A 23,525-nucleotide genomic window follows, 5' to 3' on the forward strand; every position below is an offset into this window, starting at 1 on the left:
CATGCAATAACCAAATAGGATATTTTTTACTGGCTCAGTGTCTCCGCTCGTTGACCGTCCCAGCCATCTTCTTACCCATCTCATAAGTAGAAATCATAATGGCGCAAGCTGGTGCAACCTTCAAGCACCGAGCCGACCAACCACGGAAGAGGCCTGGCAAACCTTGCTCCTGGAATATGTGCAGAAGGAAGCGTGGAATCGACCGCTCCTCCGGTCTAATTGCGTTCACAACGCCACCAGCCGAGCCCTTGCTGCCACTGTGTCGGACAGTCTGCTGTCTTGTCTTGCCAACGTCGAAAGGTGTAGTGACGAAGGCGGCAACGGCTCCAGACGTGGCTCCAGCCACGAAACTGTCGACGAGGGTCTCGGTGTGATCCTCTTCACTCCTGCTCCGGCTCCGGCTCCGAGCTCGGACGGCACCAGAAGCCCTACCTCTCTCAAGGCCACGACCACGCATTCGCTCGCGTTCATCCGTGATGACATTGCGCGTACTCTCATAGCCCCACCAGTAAATAGCGGAGAATGGGACATCGCGCCATAGCGTCAATCCAAGGCCGCGCCACAAGCTTATCCATCCGTCTTGACGGACCAAGTCGCCCATTCCCTTGAGGGTGTCGCGGAAATGACTGCCAGATGCACTCGAGGGTGAATGAGTAGCTTGCATGCGAGTCCGGAACATCTCAATGGGAGATACGGCAATGGCGGCAAGGACTCTGGCGGTGCTTCCGGCAACCAATGGAGCGGTCGAATCCCCGAAGTTGTTTTTCACTGGCGATGTCGAGGCGGTGCGCAACCAGTCGTAGCCAGCGAAGTAGATGACATTGGCGGGAACGGTCATCACGAGGGTGGGCGAGAGCCCGCGCCAAAGAGTACGAATTCCTTCATTGCGGGCAATCTTGCGAAGACCGTCGAAGGTGGATGTGAAGGCCTTGCGTTGAGTCTCTTCGACGGCGCATGAAGCAGCGCTCGTGGGGGTGATGGTGGGCATTACGGTGGGACCGGCGACACAGTACGAAGCGTTGTTATTGACCCAGAAGACTTCGCGACAGCAGGCGGTGATGCCGAGGTTGGGAGGAATGTTGGTGAAGCGCGCATTGTGGAGCTGGAGAGTCGAGAGGGTAGGGATGGTCCGGCGGGTAGTAGCGGTGGAGGTAGGGGTGGAATGGTGTTGCGATTGGAGACGGACGCGGACTACGTCAAGCGGGGTGACTGTGCCGTGTGTTAGCAGCGTGGAGAGGGGGCAAATGCGGAGACAAGCAGGTACCTAAAAGCGAAGTGAGGATGCTTCCCGTGACGGCGGACAACATCTTCTGGGACACGGAGATGTCGTCCGGAGGATCGGCTTGGCTCGAGGGGGGCTTCGCCATGGTGTGCAGAGTACGGGAGTCGGAGTTTGACGATAGTCTGTCGTGAGGTTGACCTCGGGCGCTGGTGGCCGCTGCGTCTGCGGTATCGGCCATGGTGGCGGCGATGATCTTCCAGGTGTCGCTGGAAGGCGGTGATAGGGAAAGCCAGACGTGCTACCGGGCGTCAAATCGCATGCTGGGGAGAGAAGAGTACTGGGCTTCGCGAGCCAAGGGACAGCGGTAGCGGAGGTGTAGGTGTCAGTGATATGGTAATGACATCTTTTTGCGCGGCTGGGCGCGGCAAAAGATCCAAATGGGAGATCGCGACCAAAGCAGCAGCCGCCACACTGCGCCACGTGCGCGCTGATTGATAGCTGCTGCCTGCGCCGGCGCTATCCACCCTTAAAGCCGATTGCTTCGCCCTCGTCATTCTTTCATCCACCAGTCTCCTTCCCCCCAATCCTCTTGTGTTCATAACTCTTGTTTGCACTTCCACTAATAGTAGAGTCGCGCCACCAGCCTGGAACACGTAGGACCATGTCGAACCCCCCTCAACTCCCCGTGAACCCCGCCACCGCTACCGAAGAGGAGCTCGAATCGTTCAGACGCCAATGGCGAGAGGAGGTCTCGGCGCGCGCTAGACATGCCCAGCCATCTTCTAGCGCTGCGCAACGCCCGGCACACGCGAGTTCGAGTAGACCGCACACGTCTCATCAAAGGGACAAGGCGCCGCTACCCTCGGACCGGCCCAGGGATCTCCACATCGATGACGCGGAACCACACACATATCATGATTTGGGCGAGAAGCAGTTTGGCAGGAAATTAGCCGATCCGGCGCCAGAATCGTCCACGGTTCCTGTGTCGGCATTGGAACACTACGAGGAAGCCGTCAAGAGCGAGACACAAGGCAAGTTGGGCGACAGCGTGAATCTCTACCGGAAGGCATTCAAGGTGCGTTATGAGTCCACCGCCTGGGCCGAGCCCTGCTGACAAGATGCGCAGTTGGACGCAACGGTTCAAGACATCTACAAGAAAAAGCACTTTCCGGCCGCGTCCTTCCCCAAGCAGAAGGCCGCGAATGCGAACCCATCGAATGCTCCTGTTACGGTGCCCAGCAATGCCCACCACTCACTAGCCGGCTTCTCTTCAAACATAAGCGATCTGGTCTCCTCGTTTGCATCCTTGTCCATCCCAGGAGAGGAGCCGCCGACCGACCTCTCGCCACCGCCGCCATGTCCCATTGCCGAACTTCCTGAGGAACTGCTCGCCGATATTCTGATGTACGTCGCCTCCAACGATGTTGCACAGTTTGCCCGTCTCTCCCAGGTCTGCAAGAGAATGGCATATCTGGTTATGACCGAAGATCGGGTGTGGCGCCAGATCGCTCTCGGAGATGAGTTTGGATTTGCTGCAATGCATTACAAGTGGACCTGCAGAGTGGATGGTCAACCACTGGGTGACGATGGCGGAGGGGGGCGGCTCCTCTCCAGTTACACTGGTGTACCGGATCCCGAGGAAGAAGAAGAAAGACAAGAGGCTGTGCGAAGAACCAAGCTGATTGAATCGGCCTTACACACCCTGCCTCTTGTCCCCGACCCGTATCCGGGTTTCCGCAGCCTCTTTCGCTCAAGACCTCGCGTTCGGTTCAACGGTTGCTACATCAGCACTGTGAACTACACACGACCTGGTGCGCAACAGAGCAACACCTTGACTTGGGGAGTCCCGGTACTCATTGTGACGTATTACCGTTACCTCCGCCTCTATCGTGACGGCACTTGCATTTCCCTTCTGAGTGTAGCCGAGCCACATGACGTGGTTCCACACCTCAGCAAGGAATACTTGCACGGCAAGAACGGGGCCAACTCTCATTCCACCCTGCCGCAGGCAGTGATGAAGGACGCATTGCCTGGTCGATGGCGCCTATCCGGCCCAGAACACCCCGTGGATCCAATGCTTTGGCCGTCTTCTTCCTCATCATCATCACCTTCTACCCCCGCCGAGCCTGCTTCTGTGGCCGAAGATTTCCCAACCAGGAACATGCATGAGCCGCCGGCGTCTCTGGATTCGTCACTCTCCCCTGCCGAGACCGAGGGCGTTTTGCACGTAGAGACGGAGGGAGTGACGCCCAAGTACATCTACCGCCTGGCTCTTGCGCTGGGCAACGCAGGCAAGGGTGCTCGTAATAACAAACTTGGTTGGCAGGGCTTTTGGAGCTACAACCGCCTCACGGATGACTGGGGTGAGTTCGGCATGAAGAACTATAAGCCGTACTATTGGAGCCGTGTGAAGAGCTGGGCCTGAATATGGTAAGCGCCTTCTTTCCCTCCTTCTTTTTGGCTGTTGTTCCTGGATTGCAAGGCGTTTGTAGGCGCGTTCGAGATTTTAGCATGCCGATGTATCAACACGTCATGTTGCACGTGACGGCTTTCAGTGGTAGATTCAAGAGATATATATGCTAGACAGCGCAAGCAATTTAATGCCCTTGGTGGCCTTCCAGATACTTGATGTCCCACTAACTGTACGTTTTCTCTGCCTAAACGTCGTTGGATTTGCCGTCTCGGATAGTTTCATGCCGTAGAGCGATAGGGCCGCTGTCATTTCAAAGAGGCAGTACACTGTATGCATAAGAAGAGAGATAGGGACTAGCGCAAGTGTTGGATATTCTGCCTTACATTAACCGCGGATGGAATTTCCGAACGGTATAGGGAAGTGATGCTATCAAAAAGCCAAATGGAAATGACAGACAAACACGGAAAACACAAATATTAAATCAAGATGAGCCCGCTCATGGCTGTCGAAAATCCTTCATCTCGCGGCTTTGAAGCTGTTCAGTGGTCACGTCCCGTAGCTTCTGCTCGTAAGCGGAGTCATCAAAGTTGAACATGTCCTTGCAGATACCCATGGCGTATTGGGTGGTGGCTCCGTCATCAGGCTGGCAGTCAACGATAGGGAGTCGAAGCTTCTGACACGGCCAGGCTCCAAGACGACGAAACAAAAACATTACGAGCAAGTGCTTGCATAGCGATACTGAAGCACCACCTGGGTAGACCATGCAAGGCTGTAACGGCAAACAATGGAGAGGCTACAAGATCTATACCATAGTGCCAACGATCACTGCTTGTGAATATGCAAGCCTGAGTAGCCGGGCAGCCCCCAGACGCTCGTTCTGCGCCTCACTGTCACGACTGTGCAGGCGTAACTACGTGCATATACAGCGGGGCGTTTGTGTGGGGTGGCACACACGGCAACAACAACAACACCCTCAGATCAAATGCCGGTAGGTATTCTCGGCCTCCTCATCTACAATCGTCTGGCTTATATCTCTAACGGCTAAAACCGTAGAATGTTTTTATTATCATACCTTAGTAGTTTAGTTCCAGATGACGCACACAAACAATGCGACACTATTTTCGGCAGAAGATTCTTTTTTTGCAGGCAGCAGATCAGTCGTAAGAAAGCCGCCCTTGTTCTTACAAAAAGCTTTCATCCTACTTGATACCTAATGCTTTTCGGTCGGTCCCACCCTGACTGACCAACCGTCATAACCACCCCAAGAACGCCGTCGCCAATGCAAAAGATGACTTCTACAATCCCATCCCCCTCACACGCGGATTCCCACCATCTATTTATCCACCGCGCCGCCGCCGCCGATTAGTCCTTGAACGTCGCCGTCCTCCCGGCCCTCTCCTTCTGCACCCTTCCCAGGCCCTTCGGCGCGTCCGCGGCCCTGGCATACGGGTTGAACTCCTTCTTCTTGTTCTTCCCCTTCTTCCTGTCCTTCCTGTCCTGTTTCGGCGCGTGCAAGACCGACGGCGCCGCATCGTAATCGAACGGCTCTCCATCGCCATCCTCGTCGCCCTCGCCCTCGCCCTCGCCCTCGCCATCCCCCTCACCCTCACCCTCCCCATCCCGATCACCCTCCGCATCGTTGTTGCTCTTCCTCTCCTTCCTCTCCCTCTTCTTCATCTTCTTTTCCTCCTGCCTCGCCGCCTTCTTCGCCTCCTTCTTCGCCGCCTTCGCCGCCCTCTTCTCCTCCCTTGGACTCAGCGGCAGTGCAACGACATCGTCCTGCATCTGCATGTCGTCGTCCCCATCCCCGTCGCCATCGCCATCGCCGCTACCTCCCGCCTCCGCATCTACCTCCGCCTCCTCTGCCTCCGCCGCCAGATCCGCAAGTTTCCGCTTCCTGCCACCACCACCGAGCTGCTTGATGACGATAACGCCGTCGTCGCCCTCCTTCTTGGCCGGCCTGTCCTCCGCCTTGACGAACGCGTGCTCGGCGCGTGAAGCCGGGTTGCTGTTTTGCGATTGGGCAGCTTTCGCCGCCGTGGCGTCGGCCGGGTCCGCAAAGATCTCCGCCGTGAGCGGGGGCAGCGGGACGGCGAGGCGGATGCTCGCGGGCGCGGGAGCGGGGGCGGGCGAAACGAAATCGCCATTGTTATTATTGTGCTGCTGCGCGTTCTGCCACAGGCTGCTCGCGAACGCCTTGCCCCAGAAGGACGACCGGTCCGCGCGCACGAGCGCCGCGTCGCTGACGACGGGCTTCGTAGCGGGGGCGGCGAAAGAAAGCGGTTGCTGCTGCGTAGAGACCAGGGCGGCGGCGGTGGTGGTGGCGGTGGTTTGCGCCGTCGGCAACGCCGTCTTCTCCTTCGCAAAAACCTCCCACATCTCCGGGCCCTCGGCGCCGGCCTCCTTGGCGCGCGCAATGGTGCCGACCAGCTCGTCGGCGCGCAGGCGCACGACGGGCGACACGGGCTGCGCGACGGTGAAGAGCGCGGCCTTGTCCGCCGGCACCGCGCGGGCGACGCTGAACAGCGCGTGGTTGGCCATGACGTAGTGCGTGCTCTCGTCCTCCTGGCGCGCGACCGCGTCGCGCCATTGGTGGACGGCGCGGAAGACGGCGAACTGCTCTTTGTTGAAGGCGTTGGGGTTGCGCCAGAGCGCTTTGTACCACCCCGCCGGGCCACTGCCGTGCTTTGCGTCGTAGATGGGGTTTTCATACGTTTGGAGGGACGTCTCTTTGGATTTGGACAGGACGCGCAGGATGCGGTCTTGTTCCGGGTTGTCAAATTGGGATTCGTCGACCAGTTCGTTGCGCATATTGTCGTATATGTAGAGAAGGAAGTGGGTGTCGGACCGGGCGTAGTCGAAGAGCTCCTGTGGGAGTGGCCTGCGGTTCCTGAGTAACAAAGTTGGGGAATATATGGTGAGATGCAGCTTACCGCATGCGCCAGTCTGCCATCTGGTACTGCTTCTGCGCGTTGAAGTTGACAAACTTTTGCAGAAGGAATGCAAGGCTACCTCCAGCGTATCCCAACGCCCGCGCTGCATGGTGAGTATCAAACAGGCCCACGAGGTAGAGTCCGAGATCGCGCTGCAGCCAGATAGCATCCATGTACGCTCCGTGCAGAACCTTCACGATGTTGGGGTCGGTGAAGACCTCATTGAGGCACTGCAGATTTCTCCGCCAAGGCTTTAGAGTGTCGACGATCCAGTCCTTGTTGCGGGTGCTGATTTGCATCAAAGAAACTATACCGATGTAGGTGCGGGTATCATGGTGCTCCAGATCAATTGCGATCTCCTTGGCATTCTTGAGCTCTGCAAGCATCTCGTCCAATGCTTCTGGAGTATCAACAAAGGTAGCGGTGGTGGTCTCGAATGGCTGGTAGGGAATCGGGTCGGCCTTGGTGTAAACCGAGGAGGGATACTGGTAATCTTCGATCTCCTTCCGGTAAGGGTGTTGGAAGCTACGTGACTGATCAGCAAGAGCTTCTCCCCGAGCAACCACTCCACTTACTGCTCAGCGCCATATTCGTCGGTATAGGTATTGAATGACCGCTCAAAGGGAACGGTAGCATGGGGCTTTGAAGTGATCAGAGGCTTCCAAGGGCTCGTCGCATCGTTCGTCGGGACATGCTCGAACAAGGCCTGAGGCTTCGGCAGATCCTGATTCCTAAAGTTCTTCCCGCCTCTCGACTTGGGCGCAGGGGCCGGGGACTAGTCGCAACCGTCAGCACGCACTCTCGCACCTCATCTCAACGCCGAGAAGCCAATTTACCTGCTCCTTGCTCGGCGTCAAGCGCTTCACGATGCCGGTAAACTCATCCAAGCTCGTATCAGCGCGCTCGAGCAGACTGTCAACGACATCCACGACCCCCCTCCAACCGGAATCGACCGCGTCCTGGTCGTCGAGCTTGGGGCCCACGACTTCGGAACCCGCGGCCGCGGACCCCAGCAGGCGCTCCGCCAGCGAGAGCAGGCGCGCGTTCTGCTTGTCCAGCGCCGCGCCGAGCTTGGGCTCCAGCGAGCGGTGGAAGCCCAGGTCCTCGGCGCAGAGGGCGGTCGTGCTGCGCGTCGTCTGCACGAGGGCGCTCTGGACGCTCTTTTGGAAGTCTTGGAAGTCGTCCATGGTATACGTGTATGCGCGCGCGCGCACGCGTGAGAGGGCTGGAATGGGGTTTCTTTTTCGGAGGAATTCAGCTGCGAGACGGATTGCGCATTGCAGAGCTGAGGCGGGCAGAGTGCGGGTGTTGCGCGCGGTCGGTCGGTCGGCCGAGTCGCGTCGGAGGAGGGTGATGTTCGCGGCCAATCTTTGTGAGAGAGAAATCTTGGGGCGGAAGGGCGCTTATCGATAAGAACAGATGCGATCAGATTAGATTGTGGCTGGACGCGTCGCCTGTGGACGACGGGACTGGTTTGCTCTTCCGTCGCCACAACAACTCAACATGTCCGCATCACTCGCACCAGAATGCAACGAGGTGAAGGAGTATGTCTTCACTCGCACTTTGGCTGTGAGGTACTGACCCGGGGTAGGCGGTATGACACCTGCTTCCTGAAATGGTACAGCGAAAGTGAGCTACCCTGTACCTGATCTACCCGCCACCGCTGACCCACCGAAGAGTTTCTTCGTGGCAATGCCACTACCGACGAATGCGAGCCTCTTTTCAGGCAATACAAGCAATGTATAAGCGTATGAGGCCCCTGATATTCCTTGTTTTCCTCACCCTCACATTCTGCAGAGAGCTCTCCAGGAGCGCGGCATCGACAAGATGGTCGATGAGGCCCGTGAATCCAACCGAGAAAATGACGCTGAGCATATGAAGGGGAACTGTCAGTATCAAATCCTCATGTGGTTCTCACAAGCACTAATGAACATGGTAGAATGGGAATCCGCACTTGCATACAAAGGCGGCGCACGGGACCTTGTAAAATTATTTGATACATATCAGCAGCTTCTTCAAAATTCCGCTATTCAGCCACTGTTGCCAATAAAAATCACTTTTGGACCGAGATCACGAGAGAAAAATCACACTCTTACGACAAAAAGGACTACCTAGCTCTATTGATTAAAACTACATGCATTTTTGGTATCGCGATCTAAATGAACCGGCTTGCCCTTTTGGAAGCAGCGCCCCGGTGACGAACAAGAAAGTACAACCACGGCGAAGAAAGAAGAGAAACAAACCGAATGACGACAACAGCCGCAGCTCCAGAGCCGCTAGAAGCCTTCCCACTCATAGTACCCGAGCGACTGGGTGTGAGCGTTCCAATCCGCAGCACTGAGATCCGACGAGTCCAGCCCGTCGTCGTCGAAATCATCCTCCAAATCATCATCGTGATCGAGACTGCCATCGCTCGTCAAGCTGTCGTAACTCCCCGCCGACTCAGTCTCATGATCAAAGTCGACAGGGCCCCCCATGCTTAGCGGATTCCCTGGAAACACCATACCGCCATACATCTGATTAAACCCCATCAAGTGATCAACAATGGCATCGTCGTCCTCATCATCCACCGACGACGCGTCGTCGTCCCACAAAGCGTCCCGACACTCGTGATGGTCGCACGCCAGCGGCTCATCGTGGGGCCCGAGGCGCCGCTCCGGCGCGGGGGGGCCTCCGTCCTTGCCCTCGCGCAGCACCTCGTCGCAAAAGCGGCGGTAGTCGTACCGCGAGGCGAAGGTCTGGTACCGCTTCGCCCGCGGGTTCCACCGCGTGGCGCGCCGATTGGTCGGGCGCACGACCCAGTTGTACATCTGCGGGATGGGGAAGTCCATGGTGACGGTGGGTTCCGCGTACGCGATGCCCTTCTCGGCGAACATGGCCGGCAGGCGCGAGTGGTTGGGGACCCCCGTCATGCGCCGTCTCGACGTGTGGATCTTGATGGATGCGAGCGAGGGGTTCTGGGCGCGCGAAGACGTCTCGAAGGCGAGGAGGTTCTCGACGACGACGGGCGGGGCTTGGAAGATGATGAGCTCTTTGAGCGAGGGGGGGAGGAGGTCCGGGAGCGGGGGTTGGGTGTTGGCGGTGTGGATGTCGTTGTCTTCCTCGTCGCGGAAGTCGTCCACCATGAGGGGCACGGGGGCCAGGTGGTGTGTTGGCTTCCAGCGGAGGGTGCCGTAGTCCATGACGACCTTCTCGAGACTGGTGAAGTCGGCCATGGATTTGAAGCTGGTGAAGGTGCGGGGGAAGTTCCAATGCGAAAGGTCTAGGGCCAGGTACTTCAGGGTCGCTTTGTGCTTGAGCAGGTGCGGTTTGGCTTCCTGGGCGCGGAACTGCTCGAAGCCGACGTATCTTCCACCAGTAACGTAGGAGAAGGCCTCGAGGGCTTTGCAGCCTCGTATCAGGTTCTTGATGGTCCTTGGACCTAGTGAACAGCGTTCGAGATAGATGTGGGTAAGCGAGAGGGAGTTGGGCTCGACGTTTAGATATCTGTTGGAGATGTCGTCGTCCCACTCATCACTCATGGCCATGTAGCCATGCAGCTCTCGCAACGAGGGTAATTTGATTACAGTATGGAGTTCGACAAAGTCCCAATTCGAGTCCTCGCATTTACCAGCGACCTTGAGCTTGGTCAGGGAGGTCAGTGAATTGGAGCAGAGCTTATCCCAGGGCAAGGCTTGGGTCATGCGATGGCCACGTAGGGACAGTTCCTGCAGACGGGGCAGCATGGAGAGCAGTAGAAGGACCTGCGGGTCTTCAAGGCCATGCTTCAGGCAGCGCAAGAACTCGACATCATCGTGTACGCGTGAGTGAGAGCGACCATGGGAGCTCTCGATGGAGTCGGCGTCAGGGTCGGAGACAGAATCGGAGTCGTAGGCGAGTTCGTCCAGATCGTCAGAGTCGTAGCCGTCAGAGTCGTAGGCGGGGCCGTAGTCACACCAGAGCTGGTCGTTCCTGACGATGGGCCTGAAGTGCTTGCAGTCTTGGTCTTCCTGGACGAGGCCGGACTGCTTTGCAGCGGCGACAAAGGAGTCGAATTGGTCGTCAGGCAGAGCGGGAATGTGATATGGGAAGGTGGGGTGCAGATAGACCAGCTTGGTGGTCCAGGCGGCGAGCTCGACACGGCGCACGTGGTGGGCGAGGTCGGCATGTTGGGCAATGCGGGAGAGAAAGATGGATATGGGACGGAGGAACTTGAAGTTGGTGTTGGTGTAGTCCGAGTACAAGCGCGGGAGGACGAGCTTGTTGAACGAGGTGCAGACCAGGGAGAGGTTGAGCAGATCGATTTGGTCGGCATAGGACAAGACCCAGTCGAGCAGCTCGGGCGGCAGGTCGTGGAGACCAGTGGCGGGGGTGCCGATAGTGCGACTTGAGCGCAGCTTCATGTTGGAGCTTGGCTGGATCAGCGCGGGAGGACGAAAGGGCGGAGAGGGCGTCAGAGGCGGAGACACAGGAGTCCGTGCCGTGCAGCCAGCTCAGCCGACTTGTCGACAGCAAGTGGCAACGGGAAACAGGAGATGGAGCTGTTGACGTGCCCAGGAAACAAAGCGGGCTGGATAAAGTAATGCACGGGCGTGGCGTGTTGAGGCAGTCGAGCAGTCAGTGCTCAGGCTCGGCGTCCTGAAATTTTCCGCCCAAAGCCGCGCACCGCACGCGTTTTGGTTTGATGACGTAGTCGCGTCGCACCCGCGAATCCACCTGACCTGTCCTCTCACCCTTAGCTCTCTGTTTCCCATGCTCTGAACCAAAAAAAACAAACATCTGGAATGCAGAGGTCTCAGAATTTCCGAACCGAATTTTCTCGTTTATAGTTTCCAACCAAGTGCTCACGGCTTTGGCCAACCTGGTGAGCAGCGCTGGTGCGACTCGATCAATCGCGTCACTTGTCACATATACAACCAACGATCTTTTCCAAAAGAATGCGGAAAAAGAAACTCAGCTCTTACACTTTTCGCCAGGCTTACCCTGAAGGTATTCCTTGCTGCATCTCCTGTGCCGCCGTATGCAACCACGGTGCCAATCTGTCGAATGATAGCCTAAAGGAGTCTGCTTATGTGCATGAACCCCGCAAAGTCACCTCCGACCGCCCAAAACACTTCGCTCTCCGCCCTCTTTCTCTATCTCTCCCGCTCTCATATTCATTTCCCGCTCACAATGGCAATCGCCTCTCTTCTGTCGTCCTTCTCCTCCAGCGTGCGAGAAGCGCCTCTCGCCTTCTCCCTGGGTGCTTCTATCGTGCTGCTCACTTTGGCTTGGTGTTGGGCCAAGGATGAACTGCCGTACTCGGGCTTCCCCGTAGTCGGCAAGGAAAAGGGAGAATGGCTCAACACGAAGGCGAAAATGCGTTATGTCATGAATGCAAACACCATTCTGAAGCAAGGCCTGGAGAAGGTGCGCCCCATGCACCCACTCGACATATTGCCATGGAGCTGACCCAGCCACAGTACAAACGTCCCTTCCAGATCCTGGCAAGCCACGGTCCCGTCATCGTCTTACCACCAACCATGACGGATGAGATCCGCAACGACGACCGCCTGTCCTTCCTCAAATCCGCCCAGACGGTATATATGAGACCATCCAAGGGAGCCGACTCTTCTCCGCATACTGACAACCCCATGACGAAAGCTATTCTTGCCTCAATACCCCGGCCTGGAAATCTTCCACAACGACATTGAAACCCACAAAATCGTCCTCACAGTAATCAAGCAGAGCCTGACCCAATCCCTCAGTCAGTCTCCATTCCCCCAGGCATTCACCCGCCAAAAAAAAAAAAAAAACAGAAAACAGCACCCACCTAACCCACCCCACACCAGACTCCATGACCCCCATCCTCGCCGCCGAAATCCACTCCACGCTGCAGACCCTCCTCCCCCTCCCGGCCACCACCAAAGACTCCACCTCCACCTTCACCCCCATCCGCCTCGCCACCCTCACCCCGACCATGGCCGCCCGCCTCTCGGCCCGCGCCTTCCTCGGCGCCCCCCTCTGCCACGACCCGGCCTGGCTCGACATCTCCGTCACGTATGCGATCAACGCCCTGGGCGCGGTGCAGGCGCTGCGCTCGTGGCCCGCGTTCCTGCGCCCGCTGGTGCACAAGTGGTTCGTGCCGCAGCTGCGCGTGCTGCGCGAGCAGATCGCGACGGCGAGGGGGATCGTCGGGCCGGAGATGAGGAAGAGGAGGGCGGAGAGGGCGGAGAGGGCGAAGAGGCGGGGGGTGGAGGGGGAGAAGGAAGAGGGAGGAGGAGGGGGTGGAGAAGGAGCAGCGGCGCGGCCGATGGATGCGCTCGAGTGGATGGCGGTGCAGGCGGAGCGCGAGGGGCGCGCCGACGTGTTCGACGCGACGCTCGCGCAGGTGCTGCTGAGCTTCGTGTCGATCCACACGACGTCCGGCACGCTGCTGGGGCTGATGTACGACGTCGTCGGTGCCGGGTGGGCCGACGCGTTGCGGAGCGAGGTCGTCGACGTGCTGCGCGAGGAGGGCGGCTGGTCGAAGAACGCGCTGTATAGGATGAAGCTGATGGATAGCTGCCTGAAGGAAAGCCAGAGGCTGCACCCGATGAACTCGCGTGAGAACGAAGTCTCCCTTAATCTTCCTCACTCTCTCCCTCTCCATCCCTCTCTTTCCTTGCCCCGCGGCTTTCGTTGAGTGCTGATGTGATGCTGGACGCAGTCTTCATGAACCGCGAAGTCACCGCCCCCGTCACGCTGTCCGACGGCACCCGCCTCCCCGTGGGCGCCATCATCGGCATCCCGACCTTCCCCATGCACGACCCGGACACCGCACTGTACGACAACCCGGGCGTCTTTGACGGCGCGCGCTTCCTCAAGCTGCGCGAGACCGACAACGACACGAAGTGGCAGTTCGTCACCACGAGCCCCGAGCATTTCGGCTTCGGGCACGGGAAGCAGGCTTGGTGAGTGCATGTTCTTTGCCTGCTTAATCACTCGAAAACCGGGCGCCGTTTGAAGAGTGGTGTGCTGACGAAAAGCCATTCGATTGTTGCTGTAGCCCCGGGCGGTTCTTTGCGAGCAATGAGATCAAGATCATCATGGCTCATTTGTTGTTGATGTTCGATTGGAAGTTTGAGGCGGGGGACGAGCCGAAGAAGTTGAGCCTGGTGGAATGCGAGTTTGTGCCGGATGTGGAGCAGAAGATTTGGGTGAAGCCGAGGGTGCCCGAGGTGGATCTGGGTGCGTTTTGAGGGATGGAATCCACCTGGTAAGCTACCCAGCGGAACCTGTGAGATGGAAGCCACTAGATGTTGTAATTAGGGTTCATTTGAGAGATGATGATGATGAACTTACATTCCGTCAGCTTTGGCACTGAGTTTTCCTCTATCTGCCGCTGAACATTTGTCCGCGATTCCCCATCTTTTCCAGTTTTTGGTGGAGGTAGTGATGGTTTTTATTGCTCCCTGGCTTGCGGTACCTACTGCCTCCCACGGTTAGATGCGAAAGATATCCAATGGAAAATCAGATGAGTGATATTCTCTTTTCATCAAAGCTTTAGCGTCCATGTGCGAAGTGTATTACCGAATTTGCCCCCAGAATCCAGTATCCAGTTCTGGAGACAATACTGATCCTGCTGTAACAGATTTCACCCTACGGTAGCCCGCGCTAGCTCGTCAGACCCATTTCCACCACAAAAGGCCAGATCTTTACACTACGCCCCTGCCAGCACGGATGCTCTTGGCCAGCTCCGACTGAGCAGTATTGTCCGCATAGCGCTTGTACAGTGGCCTGTAGTGCTCCGCATCACTCGTCGTCTCCCTCACACTCCTTCTGTCCGCAACCGCCTCGGCAAACTTCCGCCACCTCTTCCAAACGGCATCATCCCCCTTCTCTCCCTCCTTCGGGATTCCCGAGCCGCCCTTGAACTCGTCAAAAACCCAGTTGCGGATCTGCAGCAAACATCAGTCAGCCCTCAACCTTCCCACTCAAGGGGGAACAAAAAAAAAACAGTAGTCCCCTGAATTGCATCGTACTCACCACCCACGGCGCGATATTCCAATCCACAGCCCCGGGCTCCTTCCCGCCCCACCACGGGCCCTCCGCATCCGCCTCCCCGATCCACTCCCTCAAATACCCCAAATACTCCGCCCGCACCTTCGCCAACCCCTCCTCCCCCTCCGGCCCGTCATACTGCAAAAACCGATGATACGCGGGAATGATGCGGCTGGTCACGAAGTCCATCCAGATGCGCTGGCGGGCCTTGTCGTACGGGTCGGGCGGATAGAGCGGCGCGGTGCCGGCGCCGGGGGCGGCCGGGTACGCCTCGTTGAGGAAGTCGACGACGACGGTGCTCTCGTAGAGGGGCTTGCCGTCGTGCTCGAGCGTGGGGACGAGGCCGCGCGGGTTGAGGGAGAGGAGCGACGCGGGTTTGTGGTAGGGGTTCACTTCGATGTAGGTGTACGGGATCTGCTTCTCTTCGAGCACGAGCCACACGCGCTGCACGAAGGGGCAGAACCAGCCGGCGTAGAGCTTGAGCGGGGCGGGGGCTTGGTGGGCTGGGAAAGCAGGGTTAGTCGTGGATGGGAGGGGGAAGTGGGGGGTTGGAGGCGGGGGAGGAGAAGGGTGGAGCTTGGGGCAGGAGGGGAGAACGGGTGGGGGAGGGTGGGGGAGGGATGCAAAGGTCACCTTTCACAGTGTTGATGGCTAGGCCGGTGGCCTCGGGGTAGATGTGGGCGTCGGGTGGCGACATTGTGGGGCAGGCGGCGATGGAATTCTGCGAGTGGTGTTGGTGTTGGATGCTGGGTCTTACAGAGGGATTGAATGGTTTATATCTAAGTGAGTCTTTCGCCTTGACGCTGAGGTAGATTGATAATCAAAGTGGGTGAGATCGTGAAGTGATGTTGGCCGAACATGACGCAAGCGGGGGCTCGAATCATGACAAATTACCCCGCACTAACGTTGGATTCTCTCGCTCTTCAATGACCATTCCAGCTTGATTCGTCCACAGAGTCTCCAGTGATCTCCGTTTGCCGCCGCTTGCACATTCTAGGCAATTCTTGGCAAGGTGGTGGTTTCATGCAGGCCTCAGACTCAGTGACAGCTTCTTCCATCAGGGACCTCGTCTTTTCCACAGCCGTAATATTTAAAAAGTGATCATGGTAAGCATTCCTCAGCTTGCTGATATTTCGCGAAAAGCTCCGGCCGAGTTGGTCCGAATCCGTCCGAAATGCGGTGCGTCTCAGTCAGCGCACAGCGACCACCACAAATACCCGCACTGACTTGTTGCTTCGCTGTTCCTAATCAAATCCTCTCAAGATGGTCCGTACGGCTTACTGATTGTTAGAGGAGAGGCTAATCATCGTCAAGGATATGGGTGTTGAAATCATACTTGATCATCACGTCACCATTCGCTACAACTCAACAATCACGCGCTCTCCCGCAAGTGATCAATATGCGAGCCTTCGTACTGAAGAACATCAACGACACACTTTCCCCATAGACTATGGGGCGCATAGAGCCTGCAATTTTTGCAGACATTGCTGGCTAGTTCCGCCAGTCGTCTTGGATGATGCAGAATGCATCAACTTAAAGGTACTGAAACTTCCACTCCCGGCTTGTTGTGACGAGGTCTTGAAAACAGGTCTTGAAAGGCCATTCCGGGCAAGAGATTCATTGCTCTTCTTTACGTTGTATCCGATGGTCTTTTTGACTGGGAATATCCCTTAAATACAGCTCAGCGAGGTGAACTTTGTCAAGTCCAATCTCCCACTCATGAACCGTAAGGGTGTCGTCCTGTTCAATTGAAGTTTTCTCTTTTCTCCGCCAAGGATGAGAGCACTCGCATTTTCTGATGGCGATTCCTCATCAATACCGATGTCGAGTATCCGTTCAAGCACTTGTTCAATCTCGGCCGGCATCTCACATCGGTTGAGTTGCAAGTTCTGAGCCAGCGTGTTTGGAAAAACTTTTGATCGTGATATACTTCTCATTCATTGCGTACCTTATCGCCCCCCAACATTCTTCCAGACTGTCATACCCAACGAAGCCTCTATATCTATTCCAGACGCTTCTTCCCGAACCAAAACTCTATCCAACAACATCCGCCAACGCCCCCCACGCCTCCGCCCTCCACGGCGCACACATGACCGCCCTCTGCGCATCCGCGACGGTCCCCACACCCGCAAACGCGGCGGCCAACCCCTCCGCCTGCAGCGGGCCGTTCGGCGGGACGGCCCTCTTCGCCGTGACGAGGGCCATCTGCGCCGGGTACGCGACGTGCTCCTCCGCATCCGCCGCCTGCTCCGCGCCATCCGCAACGAGGCCGGCGAGCTGCGTCCAGCCGTGAGGCAGGTGCGGCGCGAGCATGATGCTGGTTTGGACCTCCGTCCTCACGGCATCCACCACCTCCTGCTCCTCCGACCCGGACGACAGCTCGGCAATGGCGTCCAAGACCTTCTCGATGCGCCTGAGCTGATGGGTGTCGAGGCCGGGTCTCGTGCGCAGGGCCTGCAGGTCGTCCCTGACCGCGTCCATCGTGTCCGCGTCTTCGTCCAGGCTCGCCATGGCGCCGAGCAGGACGACGGCGCCGACGTGGTCGGGGTGCTCGCCGACGCATTCGAAGAGCTGGTCGCGCGCGACGCTCTTCTCGTCGGCGCCGCCCTTGGCCCACAGCACTTCCGCGAGCGAGCACACCACGTCCGGCGCCGAGCCGCTCTCCTGCAGCGCGGTGCGGAAGTGGTCGATGGCCGCGTCCATGGCGTTGAGCTTGTACTGCGCCAGCCCGGCCGTCAGGCGTGCGCCCAGCCGGACCTTGCGCCGCGCGTCGGCGCTCAGCCCTGTGCCTTCCTCCTCGGCCGTCAAATCCAGCGCTGTCTCGGCGTCTTCGGCGGCCGCCGCGAAGTCGGATGCCGCGAGACGGTTGCGGGCGAGGTCAGTCTTGGCTTGTGCGAAGCGGGAGAGGGCCTGTGGCGACTCCGAAACCTCGAAATCCGCTTCGGCGGCGGCGCAGATCTCCTCGAGCGCAGAGATGGCCGTGTCGTAATTGCCGACCCGTTCGAGGTAGAGTGATGCAAGGTGGCGGTGAGGGATGTCTGTTGATTTTTGCGAGTAGAGCTGTTGGAGAGCGAAGAGAGGCTGAATGAGCTTCGTGATGTCGCTCGAGGCTGAGGGCGAAGAAAGGAGATGGTCGAAGGTAGAGACTGCGTACTGCCTCTTGACAACAAGAGAAGAAGCGTCACTGATTTCAAATGCATGAGTGAAATGAGACAATGCTTCCTTGGCATCTCCCCATAGCAGGGCGATGAGGCCTTCACCCAGCCAAGCTTGCGGGTAATCCGGATCTGTGGATTGAGCACGGGCAAAGGTCGTGTGGGCAAGCTCGTAGTCGTTCTCCAAGAGATACAACGTCCCGAGGTTCACCCAAACCTTTGCGTTACGCTCGTTCAGATGGAGGCTGCGGACGAACGAGTGTTGAGCGACCTTGGGATTGAGTTGTGTGGTGACAATTCCGAGGGCGTTCCAGAACTCAGCGTTGCCAGCCTCGAGCTCGATCGCTCTCTTAAAGCATCTCATCGCCGCCTTGAGAAGCTTCAGGCTCTTTTTGCTTTGCGCAGCTGGATCAACGTCCTGCTCACAGCACACATACGCTCTATACTCCGTCCAGCCAAGGTTGTACCATGCAACCGCTTGAGCGTGGATGTCGTGAGCGCAGGCATAGATCGCCCGCTTCTGGGCGAGGATGGCTGCATCGAGGCACTTGCGAGCAGTCGATGTTCCCTTTTCTGACTCCCCGGATAAGGACGCAAGCTGTTCCTGTCCGATCCCATCGTCATCGGAAAACATGTCGAACTCTTTAGCTTCGATGCCCGTCTCCAGCAAGCTCTTCACCGTCTCAAGAGGCAAGTCCTTGATCCTGCTCTGAACCCACGTGAAGATTGAGCAAGCATCACCCACTGCCTTCCACAGATTGAAGGCCTCGGGCTTATACTCCGCCACCGTCTTCGCAACGGTAAGGGCTTCCAAGGCGCTATCCGCCGCCTTGCCGAAGAAACTGGTCTCGATATATCGCCAGCCTCTCTCAACAAGCGTCTGAAGCAGCGCAATTTGAACGCCGAATTCATTTTGTCTCGACTCCAACACTTGCTTGTAGCCATCGATGGCCTCTTCATACTGGCCGAGTTCGCGGTTGACGTTCGCAAGCATGTACTTCGTAAACCAGTTCTCGGCTGGCTTCTTCATCTGTACTCCGTCCGTCGGGTTTTCGGCATAATTGAAGGTTCTGAGCGCCGAGTTGTACCTGCCGGAGTTGTGGTAGCTCTCGCCCAGGCCGACGTAAGAGTTGTAGTCATCCGGACTGATGCGTAAAGCCGAGAGGAAGGAATATACGCTCTTGCTGTACTCCTGTTTGTTCATCTGCACAATTCCCATTGCCGAGAAAGGCCAGCTCACCCCCTTCTTCTTCTTGGATCCGGGGGCAGGACGGCATTTGCCGGACTCGATGGCGCGCTCGGCGACGACCTCGACAATATCCCAGTCACCCTGGTCAGCGAATGAACGGGCAAGGCGCTCGGCAGCCTCCAGCTCCGACGCAGATAATTCAAACGCTTTCTGGAAGCATTGCCTTGCACGTCTCTTGTCTCGGGCATAGTCCTGGTAGTAGATGCCTAAACTAGTGTATGCAGGAGCAAGGCTCGGGTTTGTCTTGATGGCCTGCAAGAAGCTGGCGTATGCTCCTGTCCTGTCTTTTCGAGCCTGTCGTGTGGGATCGATCTCCCAGATGCAGATACCGATGCGGTACAAAGTTTGTGCTCTCAAATCCCGGGATCTAAGATCTGTGGTCTTCATCTTCTCGACATACGTCTCGAGCTCGCCAAGAGCAGTGGTGTGATCGCCATTGAGAGCCTTACACCAAGCCGTCTCAGCCCCTATCCGGGCATTTTCCGCATCGCGCGCCAAGGCCCTGCTCAAGAAGTCGATCGCCTCTGCGAACTCTTCCTCTTCTTCGAGAATGAGACCAACTCCGATAAGAGCTGGGGTGAAAGTGGCCTTGCGCTGAAGGATCTCATGGAAGATAGACTTCGCTTCTGGGTGGTTCTTAGGGGACTGGTACTGGATAAGCGATGTAGCAAGAGTGCTATTGATAGCATCCTTGTTGTTCTGAAATTCCAGTCCACTCTTCTGTGCCTCAGACACGACAAGCTTCAGACCTTTCTTGGCGATCTCGACAGAGCTTTCAAATTCCTCCAAGTGGAGGTAGTATTCGCCCATCAATCGGTGAGCGAGAGGAGATTGCTTCGCATCATCGAGACCTTCGGTCATTAGCAGCAGCCTATCCTCCTGGCTCAATGGCACCTCTTTCTCTTCTTTACTCTCATCCTCCCCATCCTTCGGTTCCTGCGGCAGCTTCAAGGGGAACGGCGCGATCTCGCTGACGAGATATCCCTTCAGCATCTTCGCCAGCCCATCATCCGGGAAGAACTCGATAAACTCCCGCACGACATTCGCATCAAATTCCAGCAGGCTCTCCACATCCGTCCACTCCAGCTCTAGCCGCCACGCCAGCGCAAACGGATGCTTGATGATAACCATGCCATGCGCGAGCTTGAGCACCTGCTCCCTCTTCTCCGCTTTCTTCGCCGCAGGCAGTACCGCCAGCGTATCGAACGCGCGCTGCAGCAGCTTCTCCTCATACGATCTCCTCACCTCATCATCCTGCGTCCAGTCCACAACGGCCTGATACAGCTCCTCAAGCCGACTAGCCTCATACACCTCCCTCTTGACCTCGGTCGTGACCTGGCCGATGCGCGCGCCGAGCCGCGTCCTCCTCTCGCCAATCTCTCTGTTGATCTTCTCCTTCTCCTCCTGCTCGACAATCTCCACGATGCGCGTATACGTCGCGCTCGGATGCGGCACCCTCCCCTCCAAGAACCCGTAATGCTCGCTCGTCGGCAGATACACCTCGAGCGCGCGCCTGTACTGCGCGCGCGACCCCTTGGCCCGCGCCAGATCCACCACCTTGTCCACCGCGACCTGCGCCCTGTGCGCGTCGTCCAGCCCCGCGTAGATGCCCGCCAGCCGCTCCCCCACCCGGATGTACTCGTCCACCCTCTCCCCGCCCCGCGCCTCGTACACCCCCCGCAGCCCCAGCCACGCCTGGTCGTCGTCCGGCTTCGTCGACGCGGCTTCCTCGTACGCCTTCGCCGCGTCGTCCGGCTTGCCTTGCTTGTCGAGCGCGCGCCCGAGGAAGAGGCGGGCGAAGTACGTCTTCTGCGGGTCCGACTCGGTCTCGAGGACGCTGGAGGCGTGCGTGATGGCGGCGTCCCATTGTTGGGCGTCGAGGGCAGCTTTGGCGGCTTTGAGGGCTGCTTTGGTGGATGATTGTGGTGGGACCATGGCGACAGCGGTGGTTGTGGTGGTGGGGGTTTTGTGGGTGCTCTCTCGGGTTCTTTCTAATATGGTGATTGAGGTGGGGAAAGCGCGTGGTTGGGTCGACCCATGGGTGTGGTGGTTGCTCGTGCCGGTGGGGCGGCGTGGGAAGGAGGAGTTCCTCCTTGGCGGGGCGGTGGTGGTTTGGTAAAAGAGGTAGAAGACGCGAGAACGCGTTCGAGAATGTGGAAGGACGTCATGGGCCCTTTTCAGCCCTACGGAGCACGGACCTGGCAAAGTAGAGCTTCCCCCGCCATCACAAGTCATTCATTGTTATTTTGACATTTGGAACGTGCATATCGGTTTCAATTGAGCGCTTGCAGGCACCCAAAGCGGTGCAATGCATGGCTGTATTCATTCTACAAAGCAAAGATTCGCACCCCACACATTATCGACAACCAAGCAATTATCAACTCGCTACCAATAATCCCGGATAAATCGCCATGTCCTCAGGAGTGGCCACCACACCCAGACGCCTCCAACACCATGCGCATGCAGCAGATGTTTAATCGACCCGCCAAATTCAAACCTGTGTCTCCTCAATCCTGCGCATCTCGGACCTTGCTCGGCGTCTGCACGCCCGGCTTCTCCTGATGTGCCGCCACCTCGACGACGCTGAGAGCGCTCTCACCAGCCGTCGGCACGCTCATACCCAGCATCCGCTGCGCCACGGCCTTGTGGCCATCTTGGCTGGGGCTGTCGCGGCCCTCGGCGCCGCTGCCGTCGACTGAGAAGCTGGCGCGGCGCTTGTTTAGCCAGGCAACCTCGGCACAGCGCTTGGCTAGTCGAATCGTGGTCTCGTCGTGCGACTCGAAATGGCGCCACGGGTTATCGTTGGCTGCGCTGAGGTAGTCTAGCATCTTGAGCAGCTCGTCCGGTTTGTAGTGCGGCGGCCGGTTGACCTGGCTGTTGGCCAGCAGTGGGTGCAGCACGCGCAGGTACGTGTGTCGGATCGCCGCCGACGTTGTGTCGTCTGATGGCAGGTCCAGCAGGTTGCGGATGATGATGTCGATGAGCACGTATAGGTCATTGGTGTAGAAGTAGTCGCACGTCTTCTCGTTCAGGAAGAGGAGATAGAGAAGCTTCAGGATTAGCAGAGTGAGTGAAGCCTCCGTCTCGCGGTTTAGTAGGAGGATCATGTTCTCTCCGAAAGTCTTGTAGATGTTGCCGTGAGTCGAGAGAGCTTTGATAACGCGGTTCGTGAGCGGCACAGCCGGGGTCGGGATGTTAGCTACGAAATATTGTTCGTTGAGAACCAGCTGTGATGGACTGTTAGCGTGTCCCGGCTATTTCTATTTCGAGAGCTGTACCAAAACACGAATGACGTGGTAGCAGAAAGGATCGTTTGGATCGCCAAAAAGCTCCTCTACGGTCTGAAAGAGGCCAAGGACGAAGGCATCGTCAACCGCGGCTGGAGTTTGCGTCAGCGATATGTAAACCCTCGCGTGTGATGTAAGAGAGCCCACCTAGCTCTGCGGCCGAAAGACGTTCTATCCTGGACATCTCGTACATGAGCTGCAAGAGTAGACGGTGCAGGTTCTTCTGCTCGTCGACATTGGTGTCCCGGATGAGCTCGACGAGGCGCGAGAAAGCCCCTTCCTTGTTCATCATGTGGAAGACCTGCTGGTCATCGTCGTCGGCGAGACCATCGACGAGCAGCACGGCCGCAACCACCTGCAGCGTTGACGGTTCATCCTCCTACCACGCCGTCAGCAAATCCTCGCCAGCAGTGCGACTAAAGAAGCGGACGCGGTACCTGAAGCAGGCTGTAGACGAACTGCGTGCGCACGTAGTCTTTGTTCTTGGTGTAGATGGAGTGTTCCAGCAGGGTGTTGGCGCACTGCTTGAAGTCGTCTTCGGTGTGGAGGTATTCCTCTGGAAGCGTCAACAGGGGTCCAGTCAGGCAAGCAGCTGGGAGTGGGGCGCACCGTGGAAGTTGTTGGCGAAGGCGAGGTAGTTGCGGAGAGCGCTGTCTATGGCTTCGTGCGAGTCGCACCGGACGCAGACGATATCCTCCAGCTCTGCGACGCGTCAGTGAGAGCAGCGGGCGCGGGCGCGGGCGCGGGCGTGTCGATTCCGTACCTTCCCAGAACTGTTCCGCGTTATCGAGGCTGTAGGAAACCTCGAACTCCATGCTGGCGCCGGCGCGCAAGATGCATCGTCTCTGGTGCTGCTTTGCGTGGGGCGGGAGGGGCTGCTAGCCGGTGCAGTGGCCTTTTGTAACTTGCAAGGGCCTGGATCTTCCCACGCCCCAGATGACCCCAAGCCGGCAACTGCTTCCGCCGCCCACAACCACCGATAAGCCGATTCACGCGCCCGTCTTCTTGCAATGCTTCGCAGTCCATTCCACACAGAAATATTCTCCATTGGGCGCCGTAGAGAAGTGGAGCTGCGCAACCGCGCCGCTCGGCGCTCGACTATCAAAGCATGACCCAAGACTCCTTCCCCTAAACACCCTACAGCGTGCTGTCTAATCAACAAGTACGCAGCTCTACGCCACCGACTCTCGCAAGTGCGATTTTGTCCTACCCCAGGGTAACGCCGGTATCAGAAAAAAGATTGCGTCCTCGCCATGTGCTGCAAA

At 57.7% G+C, this 23,525-nt stretch overlaps 8 protein-coding genes across 8 annotated transcripts; 2 read left to right on the plus strand and 6 right to left on the minus strand.

Annotated features, from left to right (window-relative positions):
* Positions 1-34: 34 nt before the first annotated feature.
* On the minus strand, positions 35-1,460 carry BKCO1_14000131 (solute carrier family 25 member 40; the record flags this gene model as incomplete). Its single annotated transcript, XM_020271042.1, has 2 exons — positions 35-1,209; positions 1,265-1,460. 2 exons carry the CDS (start codon positions 1,458-1,460, stop codon positions 35-37), a joined length of 1,371 nt encoding a protein of 456 aa, XP_020132253.1.
* Positions 1,461-1,883: 423 nt separating this feature from the next.
* BKCO1_14000132 (f-box domain-containing protein) lies at positions 1,884-3,647 on the plus strand (the record flags this gene model as incomplete). The annotated part of the gene is made up of 2 exons (XM_020271043.1): positions 1,884-2,297; positions 2,349-3,647. The coding sequence occupies 2 exons, from the start codon at positions 1,884-1,886 to the stop codon at positions 3,645-3,647; spliced, it is 1,713 nt and encodes a 570-aa protein (XP_020132252.1).
* Positions 3,648-4,997: 1,350 nt separating this feature from the next.
* BKCO1_14000133 (exosome component 3-5 exonuclease) lies at positions 4,998-7,755 on the minus strand (the record flags this gene model as incomplete). The annotated part of the gene is made up of 4 exons (XM_020271044.1): positions 4,998-6,516; positions 6,569-7,093; positions 7,144-7,343; positions 7,405-7,755. The coding sequence occupies 4 exons, from the start codon at positions 7,753-7,755 to the stop codon at positions 4,998-5,000; spliced, it is 2,595 nt and encodes an 864-aa protein (XP_020132251.1).
* A 1,089-nt stretch (positions 7,756-8,844) lies between these two features.
* BKCO1_14000134 (ring finger domain protein) lies at positions 8,845-10,950 on the minus strand (the record flags this gene model as incomplete). The annotated part of the gene is made up of 1 exon (XM_020271045.1): positions 8,845-10,950. One exon carries the CDS (start codon positions 10,948-10,950, stop codon positions 8,845-8,847), a length of 2,106 nt encoding a protein of 701 aa, XP_020132250.1.
* A 769-nt stretch (positions 10,951-11,719) lies between these two features.
* Positions 11,720-13,767, plus strand: BKCO1_14000135 (cytochrome p450; the record flags this gene model as incomplete). Its single annotated transcript, XM_020271046.1, has 6 exons — positions 11,720-11,956; positions 12,010-12,126; positions 12,191-12,293; positions 12,379-13,131; positions 13,236-13,479; positions 13,575-13,767. 6 exons carry the CDS (start codon positions 11,720-11,722, stop codon positions 13,765-13,767), a joined length of 1,647 nt encoding a protein of 548 aa, XP_020132249.1.
* A 456-nt stretch (positions 13,768-14,223) lies between these two features.
* Positions 14,224-15,266, minus strand: BKCO1_14000136 (glutathione transferase omega-1; the record flags this gene model as incomplete). The annotated part of the gene is made up of 3 exons (XM_020271047.1): positions 14,224-14,466; positions 14,555-15,072; positions 15,203-15,266. 3 exons carry the CDS (start codon positions 15,264-15,266, stop codon positions 14,224-14,226), a joined length of 825 nt encoding a protein of 274 aa, XP_020132248.1.
* Positions 15,267-16,603: 1,337 nt separating this feature from the next.
* Positions 16,604-20,908, minus strand: BKCO1_14000137 (translation repressor antiviral protein ski3; the record flags this gene model as incomplete). The annotated part of the gene is made up of 1 exon (XM_020271048.1): positions 16,604-20,908. One exon carries the CDS (start codon positions 20,906-20,908, stop codon positions 16,604-16,606), a length of 4,305 nt encoding a protein of 1,434 aa, XP_020132247.1.
* Positions 20,909-21,480: 572 nt separating this feature from the next.
* Positions 21,481-23,075, minus strand: BKCO1_14000138 (translation repressor antiviral protein ski3 protein; the record flags this gene model as incomplete). The annotated part of the gene is made up of 6 exons (XM_020271049.1): positions 21,481-22,200; positions 22,252-22,352; positions 22,408-22,639; positions 22,698-22,816; positions 22,870-22,962; positions 23,024-23,075. The coding sequence occupies 6 exons, from the start codon at positions 23,073-23,075 to the stop codon at positions 21,481-21,483; spliced, it is 1,317 nt and encodes a 438-aa protein (XP_020132246.1).
* Between the last annotated feature and the right edge of the window lie 450 nt (positions 23,076-23,525).

Source organism: Diplodia corticola (genome assembly GCF_001883845.1).
Source record: "Diplodia corticola strain CBS 112549 chromosome Unknown scaffold14, whole genome shotgun sequence".
Lineage (NCBI taxonomy): Eukaryota > Fungi > Ascomycota > Dothideomycetes > Botryosphaeriales > Botryosphaeriaceae > Diplodia > Diplodia corticola.